Source organism: Bufo gargarizans, chromosome 2, assembly GCF_014858855.1.
Source record: "Bufo gargarizans isolate SCDJY-AF-19 chromosome 2, ASM1485885v1, whole genome shotgun sequence".
NCBI classification, from domain to species: Eukaryota; Metazoa; Chordata; class Amphibia; order Anura; family Bufonidae; genus Bufo; species Bufo gargarizans.
The window spans coordinates 319225800-319249367 of NC_058081.1; the positions used below are offsets into that span (position 1 = coordinate 319225800).

The 23568-nt window shown below is 42.8% G+C and overlaps 1 protein-coding gene across 1 annotated transcript in view; it reads right to left on the minus strand.

The window, feature by feature from the left end:
• The window catches only part of EPYC (epiphycan), a 64372-nt gene extending 41526 nt beyond the window's left edge, over window positions 1-22846 (minus strand). The window contains exon 1 of the mRNA XM_044277212.1: window positions 22652-22846. Coding sequence (XP_044133147.1) covers window positions 22652-22810 — 159 coding nt within the window. The 5' untranslated portion in view covers window positions 22811-22846. The remainder of the gene's footprint in view (window positions 1-22651) is intronic.
• Between the last annotated feature and the right edge of the window lie 722 nt (window positions 22847-23568).

The window sequence follows — 23568 nt, forward strand, 5'->3', positions numbered from 1 at the left end:
GTCAAAAATCTGGCAACTAAAATTTAATGTTGATAAGTGCAAGATAATGCACCTGGGACGTAAAACCCCAAGAGCAGAAAATAAAATCAGTGATACAGTCCTAACCTCAGTATCTGAGGAAAGGGATTTAGGGATCATTATTTCAGAAGACTTAAAGGTAGGCAGACAATGTCATAGAGCAGCAGGAAATGCTAGCAGAATGATTGGGTGTATAGGGAGAGGCATTAACAGTAGAAAGAGGGAGGTGCTCATGCCGCTCTACAGAGCACTAGGGAGACCTCATTTGGAGTATTGTGCTCAGTACTGGAGACCATATCTCCAGAAGGATATTGATACTTTGGAGAGAGTTCAGAGAAGAGCTACTAAACTGGTACATGGATTGCAGGATAAAACTTACCAGGAAAGATTAAAGGACCTTAACATGTATAGCTTGGAAGAAAGATGAGACAGAGGGGATATGATAGAAATACATAAAGGGAATCAACAAGGTAAAAGAGGAGAGAATATTTAAAAGAAGAAAAACTGCTACAAGAGGACATCGTTTTAAATTAGAGGGAAGTATTATTTTACTGAGAGAGTAGTGGATGCATGGAATAGCCTGAAGGAGTTTAAGCATGCATGGGATAGGCATAAGGCCACCCTTCATATAAGATAGGGCCAGGGGCTATCCATAGTATTTAGTATATTGGGCAGACTAGATGGGCCAAATGGTTCTTATCTGCCGACACATTCTATGTTTCTATGTTTTACGTCTGCATTTTTGCCGGATCCATCATGGATCAACAAAAATGTTTCCGTCATGATAATACAACCGTCTGCATCTGTTATGAACGGATCCGGTTGTATTATCTCTAAAATAGCCATGATGGATCCGCCTCTGAAACCATTCAATGGGGGACGGATCTGTTTTCTTTTGCATCAGAGAAAACGGATCCATCCCCATTGACTTACATTGTGAGTCATGATGGATCCGTCCTGCTAAGAATCACCCAGGACGCACTAAAAAATTCTGCTTGCAGTGCTTTTGTGTGCGTCATTGGAACTCAATGAAACGGAACGCATTCTGGTGCACTCTGTTCCCTTCAGTTCAGTTTTGTCCCCATTGACAATGAATAGGGACAAAACTGAAGTGATTTTCCACGCTATTGAGATCCTACGATGGATCTCAATAGTGGAAAGGGAAAGTACAGATGTGAAAAAAACCTTAGTGGCACTCTTAATGTATAGTGGTAATTTCAATGAGGGGTCAACATCATAATTTTTATACACAATCTAGCCATTCAATTTTTGTGTACTGCATAGCAGTACTTTTTATGTATACAGTATGGCTGGACCATTTATGTGTGTTGTATTGCCCCACTATTTATACATCACTGTAAATCCAAATGGCAATTGTAATGCTGTTTTTAGAAAGGGGAAGTCAGTTTAACATCACTACAACTGTTTAAAAAGTTATGTTACATTCTATGTTTGTGTCAAGGCTCCTTCACACTTCCTGATGTTCTGGCAGATTACTGCTAATAAGCATTTGTACGAGTGAAACGTTCGTTCATCGAATAATAGGATCATTGGTGTGGACACCTAAATCGATGTTTATCTGGCAGCAGATCATGCTGTCTAAACAGTACTCTGTTGCTGGCATACAATGATTCTTTATGGGGAGGAGCGATGGCATTAGAGATTGCTCCTCCCCATACTGTGGAGGAGATTACTGCAATGCCTTGATTAGAGAATATGTGTCACCCTAGCAGAACTTGGGGTGAGATGGAGTACAGCAGCAAGAGTAAGGACACGTGAAAGCTACCATGTGGAGGAAGGGGGTTAGGGTCCATTCACACGTCCGTAGTGATTGCAGATCTGCAAATTGCAGATTCGCAATACATCCAACCGTCACCCCCATAGAAATGCCTATTTGTGTCCGCAATTGCGGACAAGAATAGGAAATGTTCTATTTTTTTCTGAAGCCGCGGACCGGAAGATCGGCGGCGCGCTCTGGAAATGCGGATGCGGAGAGCACATAGTGTGCTCTCCGCATCCATTCCATCCCCATAGAAAATTAATCGGTCCGCAGCCGTTCCGCAAAATAGCGGAACGGATGCGTACCCATTTGCGGACGTATGAATGGAGCCTAAGGCCTCATGCACACGACAGTATTTTTTCACTGTCCGCAAAACGGGGTTCCGTTGGTCCGTGATCCGTGACCGTTTTTTCGTCCGTGGGTCTTCCTTGTTTTTTGGAGGATCCACGGACATGAAAAATGAAAAAAAAATCTAAGTCAAGTTTGCCATTGAAATGATAGGAAAAAACGGACACGGATCACGGACACGGATCACGGACACGGATGACAATCTTGTGTGCATCCGTGATTTTCACGGACCCATTGACTTGAATGGGTCCGTGAACCGTTGGCCGTGAAAAAAATAGGACAGATCATATTTTTTTCACGGCCAGGAAAAACGGATCACGGATGCGGCTGCCAAACGGTGCAGTTTCCGATTTTTCCACTGACCCATTGAAAGTCAATGGGTCCGCAAAAAAAACGGAAAACGGCACAACGGCCACGGATGCACACAACGGTCGTGTGCATGAGGCCTAAGAGTGAGGAGAGTGATAGATAAAAGAGATAGTTAGGGAGTCAGTTGGAAGATAGCAGTCAGACGGAAGGGTTGACTGTGATGGAGGACAGCCATATAGAAAAGAGATGGATTAGATATCTAGAGAAAAAGACATGGACAATCTGAATATAACAGAGACAAGGAGAACTTAACTGTCCAAACTGAACTGAGAGAAGTATATAGAGACACTAAAGCAATGTACAGTTATATATCAATCAATATGTAGTAATATTTCTAAAAAGTTTGTAACCATTCAAGTGGATGTACCTTTTTATTTTAAAAAGGTTAAGGGGGATTTCTGAGATTCTAATATTGATGGCCTATCCTCTGGATAGGTCATCAAAAATAGATCACTGAAGGTCCAACTCCCAGCACCCCTACGGATCATCTGTATGCACTAATGCACTCTTGTGAGTGCCATGGTCTCTTCTTAGGCAAGTAATGTGAAGTTCAAAGGTGACATGGCCTAGTTGAAGCACAGTCCCATTCTAGTACCAAACTCGGCTTCTGGCCGATGGATAGTGCTGTGTTTTGTAAGTTTTTTTAAAAAACTTTTTTTCTTATTTAGCAATTACAACATACATAAATATGCAAACTTAAGGGATAAAACCCACCCTTCCCCATCCTCTCTATACCCCCCTACTAACTAACATATCATGAATTACTGTATTCCGCACTTAATTAGAAAAGCCAATGTTTGGCAATCATCATTCTCGCAGCAACCATTAAAGTCTATGTATACCTTTGGAGGCAATTATTGTTTATGATTTCATTTTACTCATTTTTGGCTAAAAATCATATTGTCAATTAGCCTTAATTAAACATATTAAGCCATTCTGTCACAAATGGTTAACTGTTTTTCTAACTGTGTGACGGTTACTTTTACTTTCACTTAGTGCCAGTCCTCTAATAACCCTTATCTCTAAACTGCTAAGGGGTCATTATAAATAGGGATGAGCGAACACGTGGGAGTTTGTGTTTGCCAGGTTTGGCCGAACTTCAGGTCAAAGTTCGGGTTCGGGACCCGAACTTGACCCCAAACCCAAACCCAATTGAAGTCAATGGGAACCCTAACTTCACTTTATTATTTTCTGTTATAACGGAAAATAATAGCCTTCTTAAGAGAGATAAGGGGTTAGAAAAAATGACTCACCTCATCCACTTGATCAGTGTCTTCTATCTTCTTTCAGCAGGACCTGCGATGACATCACAGTGTTTACCATGTGGTGAGCGTGGTGACGTCATCGCAGGTCCTTTGATCTTCATTCAGCAGGACCTGCCAAAGTACCTGAGATGATGTCATCATGCTCACTATGTGGTGACGTCATCGCAGGTCCTTTTGCAGGTCCTACTGAAAGCAGATAGAAGACACTGGGGCAGCGCGATCAAGTGGACTAGGTGAGTTTTTTGTTTTTTTTACTCCTAAATTGCTATACTCTTTTGCATTCTGTCTTAAGAATGCTATTATTTTACGCTATAACCATGTTGTAATGGAAAATAATAAAATGAGCCAAACACCGTACCCGGACTTCAGTGAAAAAGTCCGGGTCCGGGTACCCGGACTCACAAAGTTCGGTACGAACCCAAACTTTGCAGTTCGGGTTCGCTCATCCCTAGTCATAAACACTTACTTAAGCCACATACTTATCAGTAAGATAAGAAATGGGCTATAATGAGTGTTTATAAGGTCAGAGAGAAGAGATAAGGAGTCTGTCTGCTCCCCAGATGACGGAAAAGACAGAAAATCCACAGGCTGCTACTACAGCTATGTACAAAAAAAAAGGATTACATATTTTTAATAAAGACCAATGGGAAAAATGATTTTTAGCTCAAAATAAGTACAATACAATAATAATAATAATTAAAAAAATTGCCCCGACATAATAAGTAGGTGTACATAACCTTTAACTTATACACTCCATCACAAAAACATTGCTTAATTCCTGTTAAGTCGCCTATAATAAAATGTAATACATCCAATGGAATACTCAATCCAGACTTAACCTATATATAACTTAATATCTCTTGCCAGTTTCTCACAAGCTTGGATCAATGCCAGCAAAGGTGTATCCAGCAGTGGCGTAGCAATGGGGGGGGGGGGGGGGCATTGCCCCGGGCGTCATACTGCAGGTGGCGCCAGTCAGCAGAGTAGATTCCCATCTCCCTGCAGTTCAGCCTCATAGGCTTCAGGCCACTAGGCCAGAAAGCTATGAGGCAGTAGAAGGGCACAGGCAGGGTAAAGGTTAAACCACATGCACAGTAGGGACCTGTGACTCACAATATCACATGACATTCCTAGGTCACGTGGGTCAGAAGTAGTGATGAGCGGCAGGGGTCATTTTCGAATTTGTGATATTTCGCAAATATTTCGCGAATTTGAATATTCGTTAAGAGTAGTGTTGCTTGCGAATTTTCGTGATGCGAATTTTCGTAATGAGAATCAATGAGATCGTGAAAACTCAGATCCGATGGTATATTCTAACCCCCAGGCATTCCCATGGTGATGGGGACGCTTGTCGGGGAGGAGTATGCCAAAGTGGAATAATTGTACAGATTTTTATTTTAAAAGACGAATATTCTAGGAAACGTATATTAGAATATTCGTAATATTCTAAAACAAGCATATATAACAATATAGCGAATATTCGAAAAAAACTAATGTAGAACAATTTAGCTAATATAGTGCTATAATCTTTTTCTTTTAATAGTTGTAATTTTTTTTCCAATCTTAACTTCAGATGAGAAAAAAATTACAACTATTAGACAAAGAAGATTATAGCACTATATTAGCTAAATTGCTCTATATTCGTTTTTTTATTAGTCTTGTGTGGCAACAAAGTGGACATCAAGGACAGAAAAGTTAAAGCAAAGTGCATTGTGTTTCATAGAAAGGAGAATCTTCAGTACTACGATATCTCTGCAAAGACTAACTACAATTTTGAAAAGCCATTCCTTTGGCTTGCCAGAAAACGAATAGGTGATCCTAACCGTGAATTTGTAGCCAAATGCACCACCAGAGGTGGCTATGGATCCTGCACTTGCAGCACAATATGAGATCGATCTACAGGTTGCCCAGACCACAGCACTGCCAGATGAAGATGATGATCTGTGAGGTGAATGAAGTGGGAGCCCAGAGTCAGAAGTTTAGTTTTATAGGCAACTGTCCTGCGATGTCAGTGGTGCAGAGTGTTTGCCACTTTATTATCTAGCTGAGCAGAACATATGCTTAATCTTTTTGGGATGCTGAAGGAGATGAATGGGCTTCAGAGTGAATGTGGCAGATAAACAGAAACAAAATAAATCCTTCATATTTTGGACCTGCATATTTAGCTGTTTGGGACTGCAGATATTCCTTAAAATTTAATAAAGTCGTATTTCAAATACCCGTTCCTTGACATCAGTGACACTTTCTGTATGTGACACTTAATCGCTTACTCAGCCTAATGTGACTAGTGACTTTCTACTTTCCACTTGCTGTAAAACATTTGCCTTTAACTTTTTTCTTCGTCAAAAAGTCACTTATGTGGAGGATTTGTTCTTAGCCTTTCTGAATGAGAATTTTTATTTTTTTATAGGAAGTACCCAATTTCACTCATCGATTCCTCATTAAATAAAGTTCGACATAGTTTTGACTCAATTTTACCAAATGGGTTAAACGCAGAAATGGAGATCTTCGGCTTCCTCTAAGACGCCATACGTGGGTGGCTGCTGCCCACCGATGGGGGACCAGTGTGACAATATAGGTGTGCTCTGGTCCCCCCCTTGGTGGATAGCCGCCGCCCATTTACATCATAACAACATTGGCACTCTGAGTTACCCAAAGACCCAAAATCATTTTGCCACTAGATTGGAAATACTATAAAAGACACACAGGAGCCCAGTCCGGTTTCCAACCATATACCATATAGAGACATCATCCATCGCTGGTTCCCTCATTAAAATAGTCCCATCTATCTGTTATACATGACCTTACACATCAAGCTATGCTCCAAAATGAGATCATCACATTTCAAAGGTACACTCTAGCTTTACAGGCAAAATGGTAGCTTTATCACCGCTGGGTCTTTTGTTGTATGGACCAGTGTTGATATCTAGTAAACCCATATCTGCCTAAAACTAGTGGCCCTTCCAGGATTTGGAGCCCTCCCTTATGAAACCATATATTCCAATGCCACAATAATGCGAAAACACATATATCTCAGAAATGTAAGTTCCAAACATACCTATTTAAACTCTGTCTCAACAATACACTCAAGCCTTACAAGCTAGATGGTGATTTTGTCACCGCTAGGTCTTTTGCCACACGGACAAGTGTCAATAATAAACCCATATTGCTAGAAGACTAATAGTCTCCTCAAGATTCGGAACCCTCCCTTATAAAACAGTCATGTTTTCAAAACGTAACAATAAGGTGAAAACTACACCACAACATTCACCCAGAAGAATATGCATCGCTCAATCAGATCAGACAGAACAATAATGCCTACTCTTTGGACTGTTTTTATTGCCCAATTGGCCTAGTCCTATGTTCTTTCTGCCATATAGAAATACATACACACATATATACTCCTTTATATTCTACATTTCATACTTCCAAGATTGATATATTCTCAGATCTTACCTCCACTTCTATCCCTGTTTCTGGGATGATCTTCCCCAACAAGCCACAGACCTATCCAATTTCCAAATAAACTTCAATTGATTGAACCCTTAATTGCTGACCCAATAAATACCATGCAGACGATATGAATCCTCCACTTACTGATAAAGGGACCAAGCGGAGTCCCAAAACGTGTTTAAGAGTGTGAAGGACCACTGCAAACTAACGTTTTAATACCAAGAATCTTCCAATTAGGAGCTCTCCGTATACTAAATAACCTCATTCAAACAGACCAGCGGATCCCGATCACGTGACTATTCCCCTGGTCATGTCTTCATTACATCACCTACCAGACACTCGAGACGCACTCAGGAACCACGAGGGATGCCGAGAGCCAGAGAGCCAAACTATGAGAACAACCTGCCCGGGACATCTACAGACGACATCCCTGGTCGGTGGGTTAGTGATTTCTGAACCAAAGACAGTGCGGGACGCCGCACTCAGATTCAAAACACCAATCCCCCCACAGTATTTTTTTCTGCATGCAAGGACAATATACATACGCCATCATATGTGACTGTATATTCAAAAGTCAACCTTATATTACCTCGCAGCGATACAGCTCTTTTTAAAACTAGGACACCCCATCACTGATAGTCCCTGAGAAAAAGGACCACTCTACTGCACCTTTTGGGAAAGTGCTATATAACAGACATCCCACAGATGTACTATCCATTTTACGGTTAACACAGCCACATCCACCATTATTCTCATATTTATCATTTTTCCATTTTATTCAAACCCATTTTTAATCATTTACACGGACTTCTATGGACTTGACCCATTAAAGCATTCACTAAGTTTGGTACCAGACATATATCTCACACTATTTTCCCCAATTCGGTACACATATCCAGTGTCTGGTGGTTTCACTAACACCACTCAGTTTCACTCTACGTCACACCTCTGTCCAAGGACTTTTAACCTTACAGCAGCTTTTTAACCAAATTTTAACCAATATTTAAAATAGATTTTATAAAATTGTATTTAATCCCAAATACGAGTGTGCCTGCTACTTTCTTTACAACATACACACCCCTGTTAAAATGTCAGGTTTCTGTGCTGTAAAAAATGAGACAAAGATAAATCATTTCAGAACTTTTTCCACCTTTAATGTGACCTATAAACTGTATCACTCAATTGAAAAACAAACTGGAAGAAAAAAGCTAAAAAAAAACCTAATGTGGTTGCATAAGTGTGCACACCCTCTTATAACTGGGTCTGTAGCTGTGTTCAGAATTAAGCAATCACATTCAAAATCATGTTAAATAGGAGTCAGCATACACCTGCCATCATTTAAAGTGCCTCTGATTAACCCTAAATAAAGTTCAGCTGCTCTAGTTGGTCTTTCCTGAAATTTTCTTAGTCACATCCCACAGGAAAAAACCATGGTCTACAGAGAGCTTCCAAAGCATCAGAGGGATCTCATTGTTAAAATGTTTCAGGAGAAGGGTACAAAAGAATTTCCAAGGCATTGGATATTAGTAATGAGCGGCAGGGGCAATATTCGAATTCGTGATATTTCGCTAATATTTGGGCGAATATTTGCCATATATTCGCAAATTCGTTATCTCCAGTCATTATTTTCTTGATGGCAGAAATCAGAAATTGAAAAATTTGCAAAAACACATCTGAAGTCTCCCAAAAGCATGTGGGAAAAGGTGTTATGGTCTGATGAAACTAAGGTTGAACTTTTTGGCCAAAATTCCAAAATACATTTTTGGTGCAAAAACAACACTGCAGATCACCAAAAGAACACCATACCCACAGTGAAGCATGGTGGTGGCAGCATCATGCTTTGGGGCTGTTTTTCTTCAGCTGGAACTGGGGCCTTAGTTAAGCTAGATAGAATTATGAACAGTTCCAAATACCAGTCAATATTGGCAAAAAACCTTCAGGCTTCTGCTAGAAAGCTAAACATGAAGAGGAACTTCATCTTTCAGCACGACCCAAAGCATACATCCAAATCAACAAAGGAATGGCTTCACCAGAAGAAGATTAACGTTTTGGAATAGCCCAGCCAGAGCCCAGACCTGAATCTGATTGAAAATCTGTGGGGTGATCTGAAGAGGGCTGTAATAAAATCAAAAGGTGCTTCAACAAAGTATTAGTTTAAGGGTGTGCACACTTATACAACCATATTATTTTTTCTTCCCTCTACCTAAAAGATTTCAGTTATTTTTTTTCAACTGAGTTGTACAGTTTATAGGTCATATTAAAGGTGGAAAAAGTTCTGAAATTATTTATCTTTGTCTCATCACAGAAACCTGACATTTTAACAGGGGTGTGTAGACTTTTTATATCCACTGTAGGTAGCATCTTCATTATGCACCCCTGTCTCTGCCTGAACCATTTTCAGGTGCATAGCAAAAGAAAATTTGGTGTCAAAGCATCCATTTTGTGCCTGCCAATGACAGCCAGTCACCATCTCCTTTCTTTGCAGTGGTGTTGTAAACATAAAACTTGTGCTACTATGGACTGGAACTGTATTGTCTTTAGCAGGTTCTGTTTGGTATCCAACAACGTTTAGGTTAAAGTATGGATGACTCCTTGTGAGTGTTTCAATCCTGCCTTTTCTTGTGGAGCAACACACTCTGCCCCAACTGCTGGTATCATGATCTGGGGATTTATCGCATGTTAGAGTCACTTCTAGTCGTGATATGAGGGGCACTAACAGCTCAGTGATATGTACAGAACATCATGCAGCCACATGTGCTGGTTCCTATGGCAGGGCTTCCAGCTTGCATTTTTGAGCAGGATAATGTTTGCTCACACACAGAAAGAGTTTACCAGGAGTGTCTCCAGAATTTATCACCAAACAAGTATTTATTAGACCAGCTGGAATCCTAGCTTCAGCAATTTTGCAGGATCTCCAGGCCCAGTTACAACATTTGTGAGCAAATGTGCAGCAGGATACCATAGGAAACCTGCAAAGTTTAATTTGCTTCAAACAACGGGAAGCCAATTTGAGGCAGATTTCAGGAAAATTATTTGCTGTGAATGTCAAAGAATGCCATTCTGTCTTCATCTTGTGACCTGAAAGGATGTGTTATAGCAGTGTGTGCCAAAAAACAATTGTAGACAAATGCCATCACTGTAGTGTGATAGGGACAGTATAAGGATAGTATAGGAAGAGAATAAGGAGATATAATTGGGCACATTTTAGGGACTTTGATCAGGGAAAACATATATAGCGGCAGAGTTCTGTGTTTAATACAGCAGCTTGCAATAGCCATACAGCCTATCACTTGCATCAAACAGGAAACATCCAGCTGGAACTCCAAATGGATAAAATTAATATAAAAAAATACCATAAACAGTGTGTCTGTGCTGTATTTGTGGGAAATTACACAATCTACTTGCATGGACTAGAGATGTCTTGAACTATTCGCCGGCGAACAGTTCCCGGCGAACATAGCTTGTTCGCGTTCGCCACGGTGGGCGAACATATGCGATGTTCGGTCCGCCCCCTATTCATCATCATTGAATAAACGTTGACCCTGTACCTCACAGACAGCAGACACATTCCAGCCAATCAGCAGCAGACCCTCCCTCCCAGACCCTCCCACCTCCTGGACAGCATCCATTTTAGATTCATTCGGAAGCTGCATTCTTAGTGAGAGGAGGGACAGTGCTGCTGCTGATTTAATAGGGAAATCGATAGCTAGGCCAGTGTATTCAGTGTCCACTACAGTCCTGAAAGACTCATCTGATCTCTGCTGTAAGGACAGCACCCCAAAAAGCCCTTTTTTGGGCTAGAACATCAGTCTGCTTTTTCTTTTCCTGTGTAATCTAATTGCAGTTGCCTGCCAGAGTGTGTGTCAGGCTCACAGCATATACTGTGCCCACTTGCCCAGTGCCACCACTCATATCTGGTGTCACAGTAGCTTGCATTTAAAAAAACAACAACTTTTTTGACTGTAATATAATAGCAGTCAGTTGCCTGCACGCGTGTGTGTTTCATGCCCTGCAAGTGCATAGTGTCAACAGCGCAACTCATATCTGGTGTCACAGTAGATTACATAAAAAAAGCAAAAAAAGATTTTGACTGTGAAATAATAGCAGTTAGTTTCCTGTACACAAGTGTGTTTCAGGCCCTGCAAGTGCATAGTGTCACCAGCGCAACTCATATCTGGTGTCACAGCAGATTACATTTAAAAAAAAAAAAATTTTTCACTGTGAAATAATAGCTGTCAGTTGCCTGCACGCGTGTGTGTTTCAGGCCCTGCAAGCGCATAGTGTCACCAGCGCAACTCATATCTGGTGTCATCACAGTAGATTACATAAAAAAATAAAAATAAATTTTGACTGTGAAATAATAGCAGTCAGTTGCCTGCATGCGTGTGTGTTTCAGGCCATGCAAGTGCATAGTGACACCAGCGCAACTCATATCTGGTGTCACAGTAGATTATATTTAAAAAATAATAATATTTTGACTGTAATAGATTGAATAGCAGTTATTTGTCTGCAAGCGTGTGTCAGGCCTACAGTGTCTACTCTGCCAACTTCTGCCAGTGCACAGTGCCACTCATATCTGGTGTCACAGTAGCTTGCACGCATAGTACAACTAAACTAATCTAAAAAAAAATGACAGGCAGAGGCAGGCCACCCCGCAGGAGCCCAGTGTTCTGAAAAGTTCTGAGGACATAGTTGACTACTGGCTAACACAGGAAACCCAATCTTCTACAGCTTCCGCTCGGAACCTTGACGCACCATCCTCCTCCAGCTCAGCTTCGGGCACCTCTCAAGTTACCACTCGCCTGCCTGCCGCCACCACCAACACTAGCACCACAGCTGCTTCACTTGATCTGTCAGAGGAGTTATTTACACATCAGTTGGAAGAAATGAGTGTTGCGCAACCATTATTGCAAGAGGATGTAGATAACAGGGATATGTCTCAGTCAGGCAACATTACACACATGGACGTACAGTGTGACGATGATGATGTTGTACCCGCTGCTGCTTCTTTTGTTGAGTTGTCAGATACAAGTGAAGCGGTTGATGATGACGATGTGTCCATGGATGTCACGTGGGTGCCCGCTTGAAGAGAAGAAGAACAGGGGGAAAGTTCAGATGGGGAGACAGAGAGGAGGAGGAGACGAGTTGGAAGTAGGGGGAGGTCATCGCAAGGAGCTAGTGGCACAGTCAGACAGCATGTATCGGCACCCGGGGTCAGCCAGACAGCACGCCAGTCAACGCATGCTGTTGCCACCACCAGAATGCCGTCATTGCAAAGCTTAGCAGTGTGGCATTTTTTGTGTGTGTCTGCCTCTGATAACAGCAATGCCATTTGCAACCTGTGCCAAAAGAAACTGAGTCGTAGGAAGTCCAACACCCACCTAGGCACAACTGCTTTGCAAAGGCACATGATCTCACATCACAAACGCCTATGGGATCAACACATGAGTACAAGCAGCACACAAACTCAAAGCCACCATCCTCCTCCTGGTCCAGCATCTTCAGCCACATCAACCACTGCTGTCCTCCTTGCCCCCTCTCAACCACCCGCCTCTCGCCTTGAGCAGTTCCTGCTCATCTGCCCACAGTCCGGTGTCTGTCAAGGACATGTTTGAGCGTAAGAGTCACCCCCATGCCCGGCGTCTGACAGCTGGCTTGTCGGAACTCTTAGCCCACCAGCTTTTACCATACAAGCTGGTGGAGTCTGAGGCCTTCAAAAAATTTGTAGCTATTGGGACACTGCAGTGGAAGGTACCCGGCCGAAATTTATTTTCACAAAAGGCAATCCTCAACCTGTACTCTATTGTGCAAAAGGAAGTCATGGCAAGTCTGGCACACAGTGTTGGGGTAAGGGTCCATCTGACCACTGATACCTGGTCTGCAAAGCACGGTCAGGGCAGGTATATCACCTACACTGCGCATTGGGTAAACCTGCTGATGGCTGCCAAGCATGGAATGCGTGGCTCTGCAGAGGAGTTGGTGACGCCGCCACGACTTGCAGGCAGGCCTGCTGCCACCTCCTCTACTCCTCCTACTCCATCCTCTTCGCTAACCTCCTCGGCTGAATCTTCTTCTGCTGCTGTGTCTTGCTCCACATCAACTGCACCCCCCCCCCCAGCTCCCCAGGGGCTATTCCACATCCCGGATACGACAGTGTCATGCCGCCTTGGGGTTCACTTGCCTGAAAGCAGAGTCACACTGGACAAGCACTCCTATCCACCCTAAACGCACAGGTGGATCAGTAGCTGACTCCGCACCAACTGGAGATCGGCAAAGTGGTGTGTGACAATGGAAGCAATTTGTTGGCAGCATTGAATTTGGGCAAGTTGACACATGTGCTGTGCATGGCACATGTGTGTAATCTGATCATACAACGCTTTGCGCACAAGTACCCAGGCTTACAGGATGTCCTCAAGCAGGCCAGGAAGGTGTGTGGCCATTTCAGGCATTCCTACACGGCCATGGCGCACTTTTCAGACATTCAGCGCCGAAACAACATGCCAGTGAGGCACTTGATTTGCGACAGCCCGACACGTTGGAATTCAACACTCCTAATGTTCGACCGCCTGCTCCAACAAGAAAAAGCCATCAACGAGTCCTATGACCGGGGTGCTAGGACAGCCTCTGCGGAGCTGGGATTTTTTTTCCACGTTACTGGACGCTCATGCGCAATGCCTGTAGGCTCATGCGTCCTTTTGAGGCGGTCACAAACCTAGTCAGTCGCACCAAAGGCACCATCGGCACCATCAGCGACATCATCCCATTTTTTTTCTTCCTGGAGCATGACCTGCGAAGAGTGCTGGATCAGGCTGTAGATGAGCGTGAAGAGGAAGAGTTGTGGTCACTATCATCACCACCAGAAACAGCCTTATCAGCTTCGCTTGCTGGACCTGCAGCAACGCTGGAAGAGGAGTCTGAGGAAGAAGAGTCAGAGGAGGAATGTGGCTTTGAGGAGGAGGAAGACCAACCACAGCAGGCATCCCAGGGTGCTCGTTGTCACCTATCTGGTACCCATGGTGTTGTACGTGGCTGGGGGGAAGAACAGACCTTCAGTGAGATCAGTGAGAATGAGGGATGGGACATCAGGAGCTCGGCATCCAACCTTGTGCAAATGGTTGGATGCTTGTTTCTGTAATGACAGGTATATCTTTACCATGAAGCGGGGGGGGGGGGAATGTTTTTTGTTGCCAAAAGGGAGGCAAAATTGATTTGCTACCAGGATACACTGCGTACTCTGCTTGTTGCAGCTTTTGGCAAGCAGATGCCTACCAACCACATGTCTGACCAGGAAGTCCCTCTACTTTCCCCGTAGAGTCACCCACCATGCCATCCTCACTTTCACAAGAAACAGAACCAACCAGTTCAGCATCATCAACAAGATGGGGCTTTTTTTTAATGTGCCATGCAAGGCTGATGCAGATTAGCAAATGGAGAAGTACAGCCTGAGCACCCAGATTCAGTCCCACCTGGACTCTGATCTTTCTATGGCACGTACCGTGTACTCAGACCCCATGGACTTCTGGGCAGGCAGATTGAAACGTTGGCCAGAATTGTACTAGTATGCTCTCTCTGTCTTGTCTAACCTTCAGTATCATTTTTCAGACTAGCAGGTGGCAGGGTCACACCCAAAGTTGTCCTCTGCCAGATTACAAAACATAACTTTTGTCAAAATTGTATGAGGCATGACTCCTTGAGGATATCCACATCCCTTCGGCTGAGGCCAATGAAGATATCTGCCCTTGTTGACTGTGCCGTATCATGCCACTGCCACTGTCTGCCTGCCTACTATCATGTTCTGTACACTATGGATTCTGCGGCTGCCCCTATCATGCCTCTGCTGCTGTCGGCCTGACTACCATCATGTTCCATGTACCATCTGATGCTGCATACTGCTAATTCTCGTATTGCGACTTCCGTTAACCTTACTGTCATTACCATTACCATTACACAGATGCATTTAGTAATACTACCTTTTTCCTCATTCACACCATACTGCTGCTGTTCCCAACTAAAAGGGAGAATTTTTCCAGACTTATTTGGAACAGATCACTCTTTCTTCTGACAATTAACACTTGCATGTGTATAAATATGTGTAGTGTGATGATTCGCTCTGGTAGTTAGGATAAGCGGGCGCAGTACAGAGGCAAAATACAAGTTGGTAATTCAAACTTCAGTGTTTATTCACACATTCGCCAAAAACAAAACATCACTTTTGCAATGTTGCTGTTACTTTACACCCAATGCCAAGTTAACATAACAAAAGTCACATTGGTGGCAGTTCTGCCTCAGAAAGTTCAAACACAGGCTTTAGACGGCCTGTTCCCCTGATCCCAGCACACAGACCTCCTGAGCTCCACTGTCAGACGGAGGCAATCCTCTCCACCTGGCAGTGCTGGCTGGTTTTATGACTGGCAAAACCCGGCCTGGAACGTGGGGAGTAGTCACCCACCCAGCACTTTGACTACTCCCAGTAAGAGCCGTCCGGATCAGCTATTACAGCCATGCTAAGTACCAAGGTGTCAAACAGTAACTGCTGCTGACAGATAAAAAACGGCTCTTACTCCACCGAGGCCAGGAACCTTGGTGAAACATACCTACCATCCACGATGATTCCTTGTACCTTCTTACATACCTTCCCCCTATGTTTAATCCTGAGGGGGTGAACACATGCCATACAGTATACTAGGGACAGGGCATCCACGTTTCCCTTTAACCGGCCTGCCCTGTGTTCTACCAAAAACTTTAAGTTTTGTAAGGACAGGAACCACCTGGTGACTCAGGCATTTCTCTCTTTGGCCTTGCTCATCCAGTGAGGGGAGTGGTCAGTCACCAGGCGGAATGTTCTCAAATAATAGCAGAGAGACTTGAGTGCCCACTTGATAGCCAGGTACTCTCTCTCTCCACTGTAATATACCGGGTCTCGGCGAGGGTGAGGAAGACAACGGGATGCTCCTCACTGTTGACTTCTTGAGACAGTACAGCACCGAGGCCTACTTCGGAGGCATCGGTCTGTACTATAAGCTCCCTTTTGGGTACCGAGTGGCATAGTCTAGGATGATCAAGATGTGTTGTTGTCCTCTAGCAGACTTCGGTACTGGGCCTACGGGGTCCATAGCAATACGCTCAAACAGTACCTCTATGATTGGGAGAGGTACCAATGGTCTACGGAAAAGGTGCTGGGGGCTAGTTGCCTGGCAGGTTGGGCAAGACAGAATTCACCCAGCTCCCTAGACACACTCGGCCAGTAAAACAGTTGTAGTATCCGGTCCTGTGTTTTCTGCATTCCCAGATGACCCCCGAGAACATGTTGGTGGGCTAACTCTAACACGAGTTTGTGATAAGCCTGGTGCACCACCAACTTTTCACCCGGCAGCAGGTTTACTCTTTACAACATATCCTGCTGAACCACAAACATGGGGAAACACCGACTCTGCCCCAGCTTGTTGTGGTTCACCATATACTATTAATACATTTTCCCAGGCTCGGGACAGGGTGGGGTCCCGGTGTTGTGCAGTACCAAAATTATCCCCGGAGACATTAAGGTCTGCCAGCTCAGGCCCTCCACGTCTCCTACCATTACACTCAGTGGGCTTGTCTCCCCCTCTTCCATCGAAGTGGTGGTCACTCCTACCACTGGCCCTTCGGCCTCAGGTTCAGAGGGTTCTGGTCTCCCCCCTGAGCAAAGCCACTCTGCTGGGGTTACCTCTGTCTCATGGGTATCAGTCACTTTCGTAGCAGGCCACAGTGACGGGAAAACAGGGAAATCTCTCCCTATTATAAGTTTGTAGTGTAAGTTTGCGGCAATTGCCACTTTATGAGTCCACCTGCGCTGCGGCGTCCGTGGTTAGGGACACTAGGGCGGTGGGATAGTCTTTTAGGCCCCCATTAAAGCACATGGCCCCGACTTTCCGGCCAGTATACTGAGCAGACTGTACCAGGGGAGTCATTAGGAGTCCAGCAGGGCCTCCGCTGGAGTGTCTCCCACTTCCACCTGGAACAAGTGATTTAGAGTTTCTGGGGTACCCGGTGCACACAGCTTCCTGGGCATATAACAACTGACGGAAGCCATAGTTCGTGTCCATAGGTTCCACCTGATGTGGACAGTCAGCTCGTACATGGCCAGGCTCCCGACACCGCCAGCAGACTACCGGAGTAGGGCCCATAGGGGCTACATCCTGGGTGGGTTTTATTGACACAAGTCGCCGGGTCTGGAATGGAGATTTACAGGATTTGACTGCCCCCCTTCCAAAAGAACCACCCTGTAGATTCTGGGTACAGATGGCCTTGCGGTTCGCCTGGCGGTCGTTTTTCGGCGAACTTTGCTCATAGTGCATTTGTATTGTGCAGCATTTGTGTCAGAACAGAACATAAATTCTTTATTTTGAGCATCTGTTGTGCTTATTTTGCATAGATTTTAGCCATTCCCATCTGAGATCCTTTTTTTTGACAGGAGGAAAAGTCCTGTGTGGAGGACTTTTCCTACCATCTAAAATAACGGATCTCTCACGAAAATGGCTACAACGGATGCAAAATAAAGTATTTTCTTTTCTTTTTTTATTCTCTGTTCTTCTGACAGATCAGAAGAATTAAAAACGAAACATGATGTGAACTTAGGTGATGTTAATACACTAGTAGGCAGTGTGATTTCCCTTTCTTGTCATTGTCTGTCCGCCCCCCCTCCCCCCATATACACAATATACACTATGAAGTCACCCGCACTGTCACATATACACAATATACACTGTGCAGTCACTGCAGCCCCCACCGTCACATATACACAATATGCACTATGCAGTCACTGCCCCCCCCACACTGTCACATATACACAATTTACACTATTCAGTCACCCCCACTGTCACATATACACAATATACACTATGTAGTCACCCACACTGTCACATATACACAATTTACACTATGCAGTCACCCCCACTGTCACATATACACAATATACACTATGTAGTCACCCCCACTGTCACATATACACAATTTACACTATGCAGTCACCCCCACTGTCACATATACACAATATACACTATGTAGTCACCCACACTGTCACATATACACAATATACACTATGTAGTCACCCCCACTGTCACATATACACAATATACACTATGTAGTCACTGTCACATACACACAATATACACTATGCAGTCACTGTCACATATACACAATATACACTATGTAGTCACCCACACTGTCACATATACACAATTTACACTATGCAGTCACCCCCACTGTCACATATACACAATATACACTATGTAGTCACCCACACTGTCACATATACACAATATACACTATGTAGTCACCCCCACTGTCACATATACACAATATACACTATGTAGTCACTGTCACATATACACAATATACACTATGCAGTCACTGTCACATATACACAATATACACTATGTAGTCGCCCCCACTGTCACACATACACAATATACACTATGTAGTCACCCCCACTGTCACATATACACAATATACACTATGTAGTCACCCCCACTGTCACATATACACAATATACACTATGCAGTCACCCCCACTGTCACATATACACAATATACACTATGTAGTCACCCCCACTGTCACACATACACAATATACACTATGTAGTCACTGTCACATATACACAATATACACTATGCAGTCACTGTCACATATACACAATATACACTATGCAGTCACTGTCACATATACACAATATACACTATGCAGTCACCCCCAGTGTCACATATACACAATATACACTATGTAGTTACTGTCACATATACACAATATACACTATGCTGTCGCTGTCACCTATACACAATATACACTATGTAGTCACCCCCACTGTCACACATACACAATATACACTATGTAGTCACCCCCACTGTCACATATACACAATATACACTATGTAGTCACTGTCACATATACACAATATACACTATGCAGTCACTGTCACATATACACAATATACACTATGCAGTCACTGTCACATATACACAATATACACTATGCAGTCACCCCCAGTGTCACATATACACAATATACACTATGTAGTTACTGTCACATATACACAATATACACTATGCTGTCGCTGTCACCTATACACAATATATACTATGTAGTCACCCCCACTGTCACACCTAAGAGCCCAGGCAGAAGCACCTGTCCTTTCTCTCTGGTATGAACTGCAGACAGGGAGGATCTCTCATCTGATTGGCTGTCCTGACTTGCCTCCTCTCATTTATTGGCTGAGAAGCTCATCCTTTATTCCTGCTTCCCTGAATCACAGAAACCCAGCGAGTGGCAGCCCCTGGGTAACCCTTTCCTTTCCATGTCAGAGCCGGCCTGTTAACTCTTTCAGTGCAACACAGGAGCTTAGTAACCTGTTTTGTACAGTTAAGCTACTAGTACTATCGGCCCTGTAGTGCTATTGTCATGATAATGAGAGCACAGCAGGGCCAGCAGTCTGCAATGTGTATTACAGACTGTAGCACACAGCGCAGGCCAGGGCTGTCATTATCATACACAGTGTATGGTAATGATAGTGCAGCAGTGCAGGCGGCCTACTGCAAGGTGCTGATAGCATTTTATAGAAATGTTGGCCCATATTGATAGGATAGCATCTTGCAGTTGACGGAGATTTGAGGGATGCACATCCAGGGCACGAAGCTCCCGTTCCACCACATCCCAAAGATGCTCTATTGGGTTGAGATCTGGTTACTGTGGGGGCCATTTTAGTACAGTGAACTCATTGTCATGTTCAAGAAACCAATTTGAAATGATTCGAGCTTTGTGACATGGTGCATTATCCTGCTGGAAGTAGCCATCAGAGGATGGGTACATGGTGGTCATGAAGGGATGGACATGGTCAGAAACAATGCTCAGGTAGCCCGTGGCATTTAAACAATGGCCAATTGGCACTAAGGGGCCAAAAGTGTGCCCAGAAAACATCCCCCACGCCATTACTCCAACACCACCAGCCTGCACAGTGGTAACAAGGCATGGTGGATACATCTTCTCATTCTGTTTACACCAAATTCGGACTCTACCATTTGAATGTCTCAACAGAAATCGAGACTCATCAGAACAGGCAACATTTTTCCAGTCTTCAACAGTCCAATTTTGGTGAGCTTGTGCAAATTGTAGCCTCTTTTCCCTATTTGTAGTGGAGATGAGTGGTACCCGGTGAAGTCTTCTGCTGTTGTAGCCCATCCGCCTCAAGGTTGTGCATGTTGTGGCCTCAGAAATGCTTTGCTGCATACCTCGGTTGTAACGAGTGGTTATTTCAGTCAACGTTGCTCTTCTATAAGCTTGAATCAGTCGGCCCATTCTCCTCTGACCTCTAGCATCAACAAGGCATTTTCGGCCACAGGACTGCCGCATTCTGGATGTTTTTCCCTTTTCACACCATTCTTTGTAAACCCTAGAAATGGTTGTGCGTGAAAATCCCAGTAACTGAGCAGATTGTGAAATACTCAGACCGGCCCGTTTGGCACCAACAACCATGCCACGCTCAAAATTGCTTAAATCACCTTTCTTTCCCATTCTGACATTCAGTTTGGAGTTCAGGAGATTGTCTTGACCAAGATCACAACCCTACATGCATTGAAGCAACTGCCATGTGATCGGTTGACTAGATAATCGCATTAATGAGAAATAGAACAGGTGTTTCTAATAATTCTTTAGGTGAGTGTACATTGCCAATCCACCCCTGTTGATAGCATTCTTTGTGTAAGAGAATGGCCACACAGCGTGGTCGTGATGCATTAGGGAACTGTAGCATCTCATTTCCCAATAGAAGGCAATGGGAAAAAAGGTTTCTGAGACAGACCTGACGCTTTCAAAATTGTGATGACTGCACCTGATTGACCGCACATAAAGCATGTCCTGCTGCCTGTGGCCGCAGACTGCATGAGACATAGTCGAGTAGCCGCTTGCGGTATTTGCTTTACCACCAGTGTTATTATTTTATGTTAATTTGGAAAGCTAAAGAACCAGGAAAATTCACAGTTCAAGCAACAGTGGCAGACAAAAAATAAACCCTAAACCCTATGCATGTGGAAACCGACCGCATGCGTTTCCGTACACATGACAACCCTAAGTTTGTATACACCAATAGCTTTCAGTCACTGATAACATGGCTCCCATGTACAACTTAATTAAGAAAGAGTAGAGATTAAATTATATGAATGTATAAATTACAGATTTTACTGAATCTTTACCCACAAAACTACATATCAATCCACTCAGCTCCTCTTGCTTTATAACATGCTGATTGTAAATTGCATTGTATTTTTTGGTGATAGGTCCTCTTTAAGACCAGTCCTATGCTTAGTCACCTCCCTCATCTGTCTCCTAACCAAAATCAAAGGAACATGTAAAACAATTCTACACACTGACAAATTATGTGGGCAAGATTATTTTTTTACTTTTCTACTATGATTTATTTCTAGGTTTGGTATTCTATTAAGAACTTTACTCTGATAGTAGAAATAAACTTTAAATAATTGTCCTATTTAAGGCTATCCATGAATTAATAGGAGTTGTCAAGGACTAGAAAAAAGTGGTAAGCTGTAGTTTCAAAAAACAGCACAATATCTGTCCAAAAAATTGTTTCTGATATTGCACTAGAGATTCATTCACTTGAATATGTAATGACCGAGGCAGCTCATGAACAGACGTTGCACTGTTTCTGGCAAACATGCAGACCTTGCTTTCTAGACCTTGAGAACCCTTGGACTCTGTCTAGCTATTTGACTCTGGTGCTTTACACATAACTGTGACTATGGTGGCATAGACATACAGTAAGATGATTACATTCCTCATGAATGTAAAAATAAAACTTGATGATATCAGTATATGCTATAGACATGTTTCACAACCAATATACTATTCTTTTCTGTAAGCCACTGTAGGTTCATCTTATCATAACTAGTAATAAGCATTTGAATGTCCACCTTTTAATATCAGGTTGTTTTTGTTTCAACCCTCTGCTCATTATTTTTTAATATGTGTTATCTTTGGCTGGAAGTTTTTTGTCAGATACACAGCTTTAATTACACTACCTACATAAAATGATATGTTTGATTGCATCCACTACTAGATGGAATTTAGAGATTTACAGCAGCTCCCTCTACTGGTGGCTGTAGGGTGAAATATTTACCACTATGACTATTCTAGGGCTTTAGAGCTCAGAAAAACAGCTCCAATCTTCAGTCTCTGGATTAAAAACACAAAATTGTGCTTTCTTTAACATACCCTATATTTACATTTATGCAGGCAATATACTGCTAAACCTTTCTACAGCATCAGTTTGTCAACATCACAAGTTCTGATACTTTGCATCATTAAAAATCCCATTTAAAAGCACTTCAAGCAAATTGAAAATGAAATGAATAAATGAACGAACGAACTGAAATACCTCTCCTTGATCAATATTACTGCTTTCATCATAGTCGTAATTGCTGTACAGATCAACTTCATATGTATCTGTGTCATAGTTAACGGCATCCGTTGGAGGAGCAGCTACTGCCGCTTTAAGTATAAAAAGTCCCAAGAAAATATTTGCAAACATCTTCATTCTTCAAAGCTTGGAAGTGAAAGAAAAAGTATGGAAAAATTGATCTTTTTGGAAATTTGCTACCATTGCATATTTTCAAATAAATATAAATTATAGTCGTTTCAGAGTAACATAAACTGAGGAGAACTATTCATTTGAGTGTAATGAGCAGAAAAATATTGTGAGAATCCCAAAGACACACAGTAGCATTAATCCAATGACTTTGCTTTCTACATATAAATGAGAGTACACATAGATCTTGGATACATGCCATAAAGTCTACAAGTCAACATCTCTAACCCAGGTAGTTGACATTTAAGGATACAGGATACTACTTAGCCCACTGTTTTTTCTGCTCCCAGGTAGAGCTTGGATTAATGGCACTGTGTATGATGCAATTAGCAAATGATCAAAACTCACTTTTGTGAATATTAACATAAATCCAGTTAACTCTATGGGCAGTGTTATAAGGAATTTTTGTCAATTTTCTGATGCTTCAATATATTTATTTAATAAAGTATCTTTTGTGCAAGTACCCATGAAGAATTGTTTAATTGGGCCATGAAAGTACTACATGGACCAAGTTTTTGGCGATCTGCCATTTTACATACTTATACATAGCATTGGTATGGGAATTAGACATTACTGACACATTGCCAAATAAGTTTTAGCTTTAAAAGTTATTACTACAAATCCGTTATTTAATTTTATAATAATTGATTTTTTGAAGTTCATTACTTCTTTAGTCAGTTCTTAGTTGATATGGTTACGCATCTGTG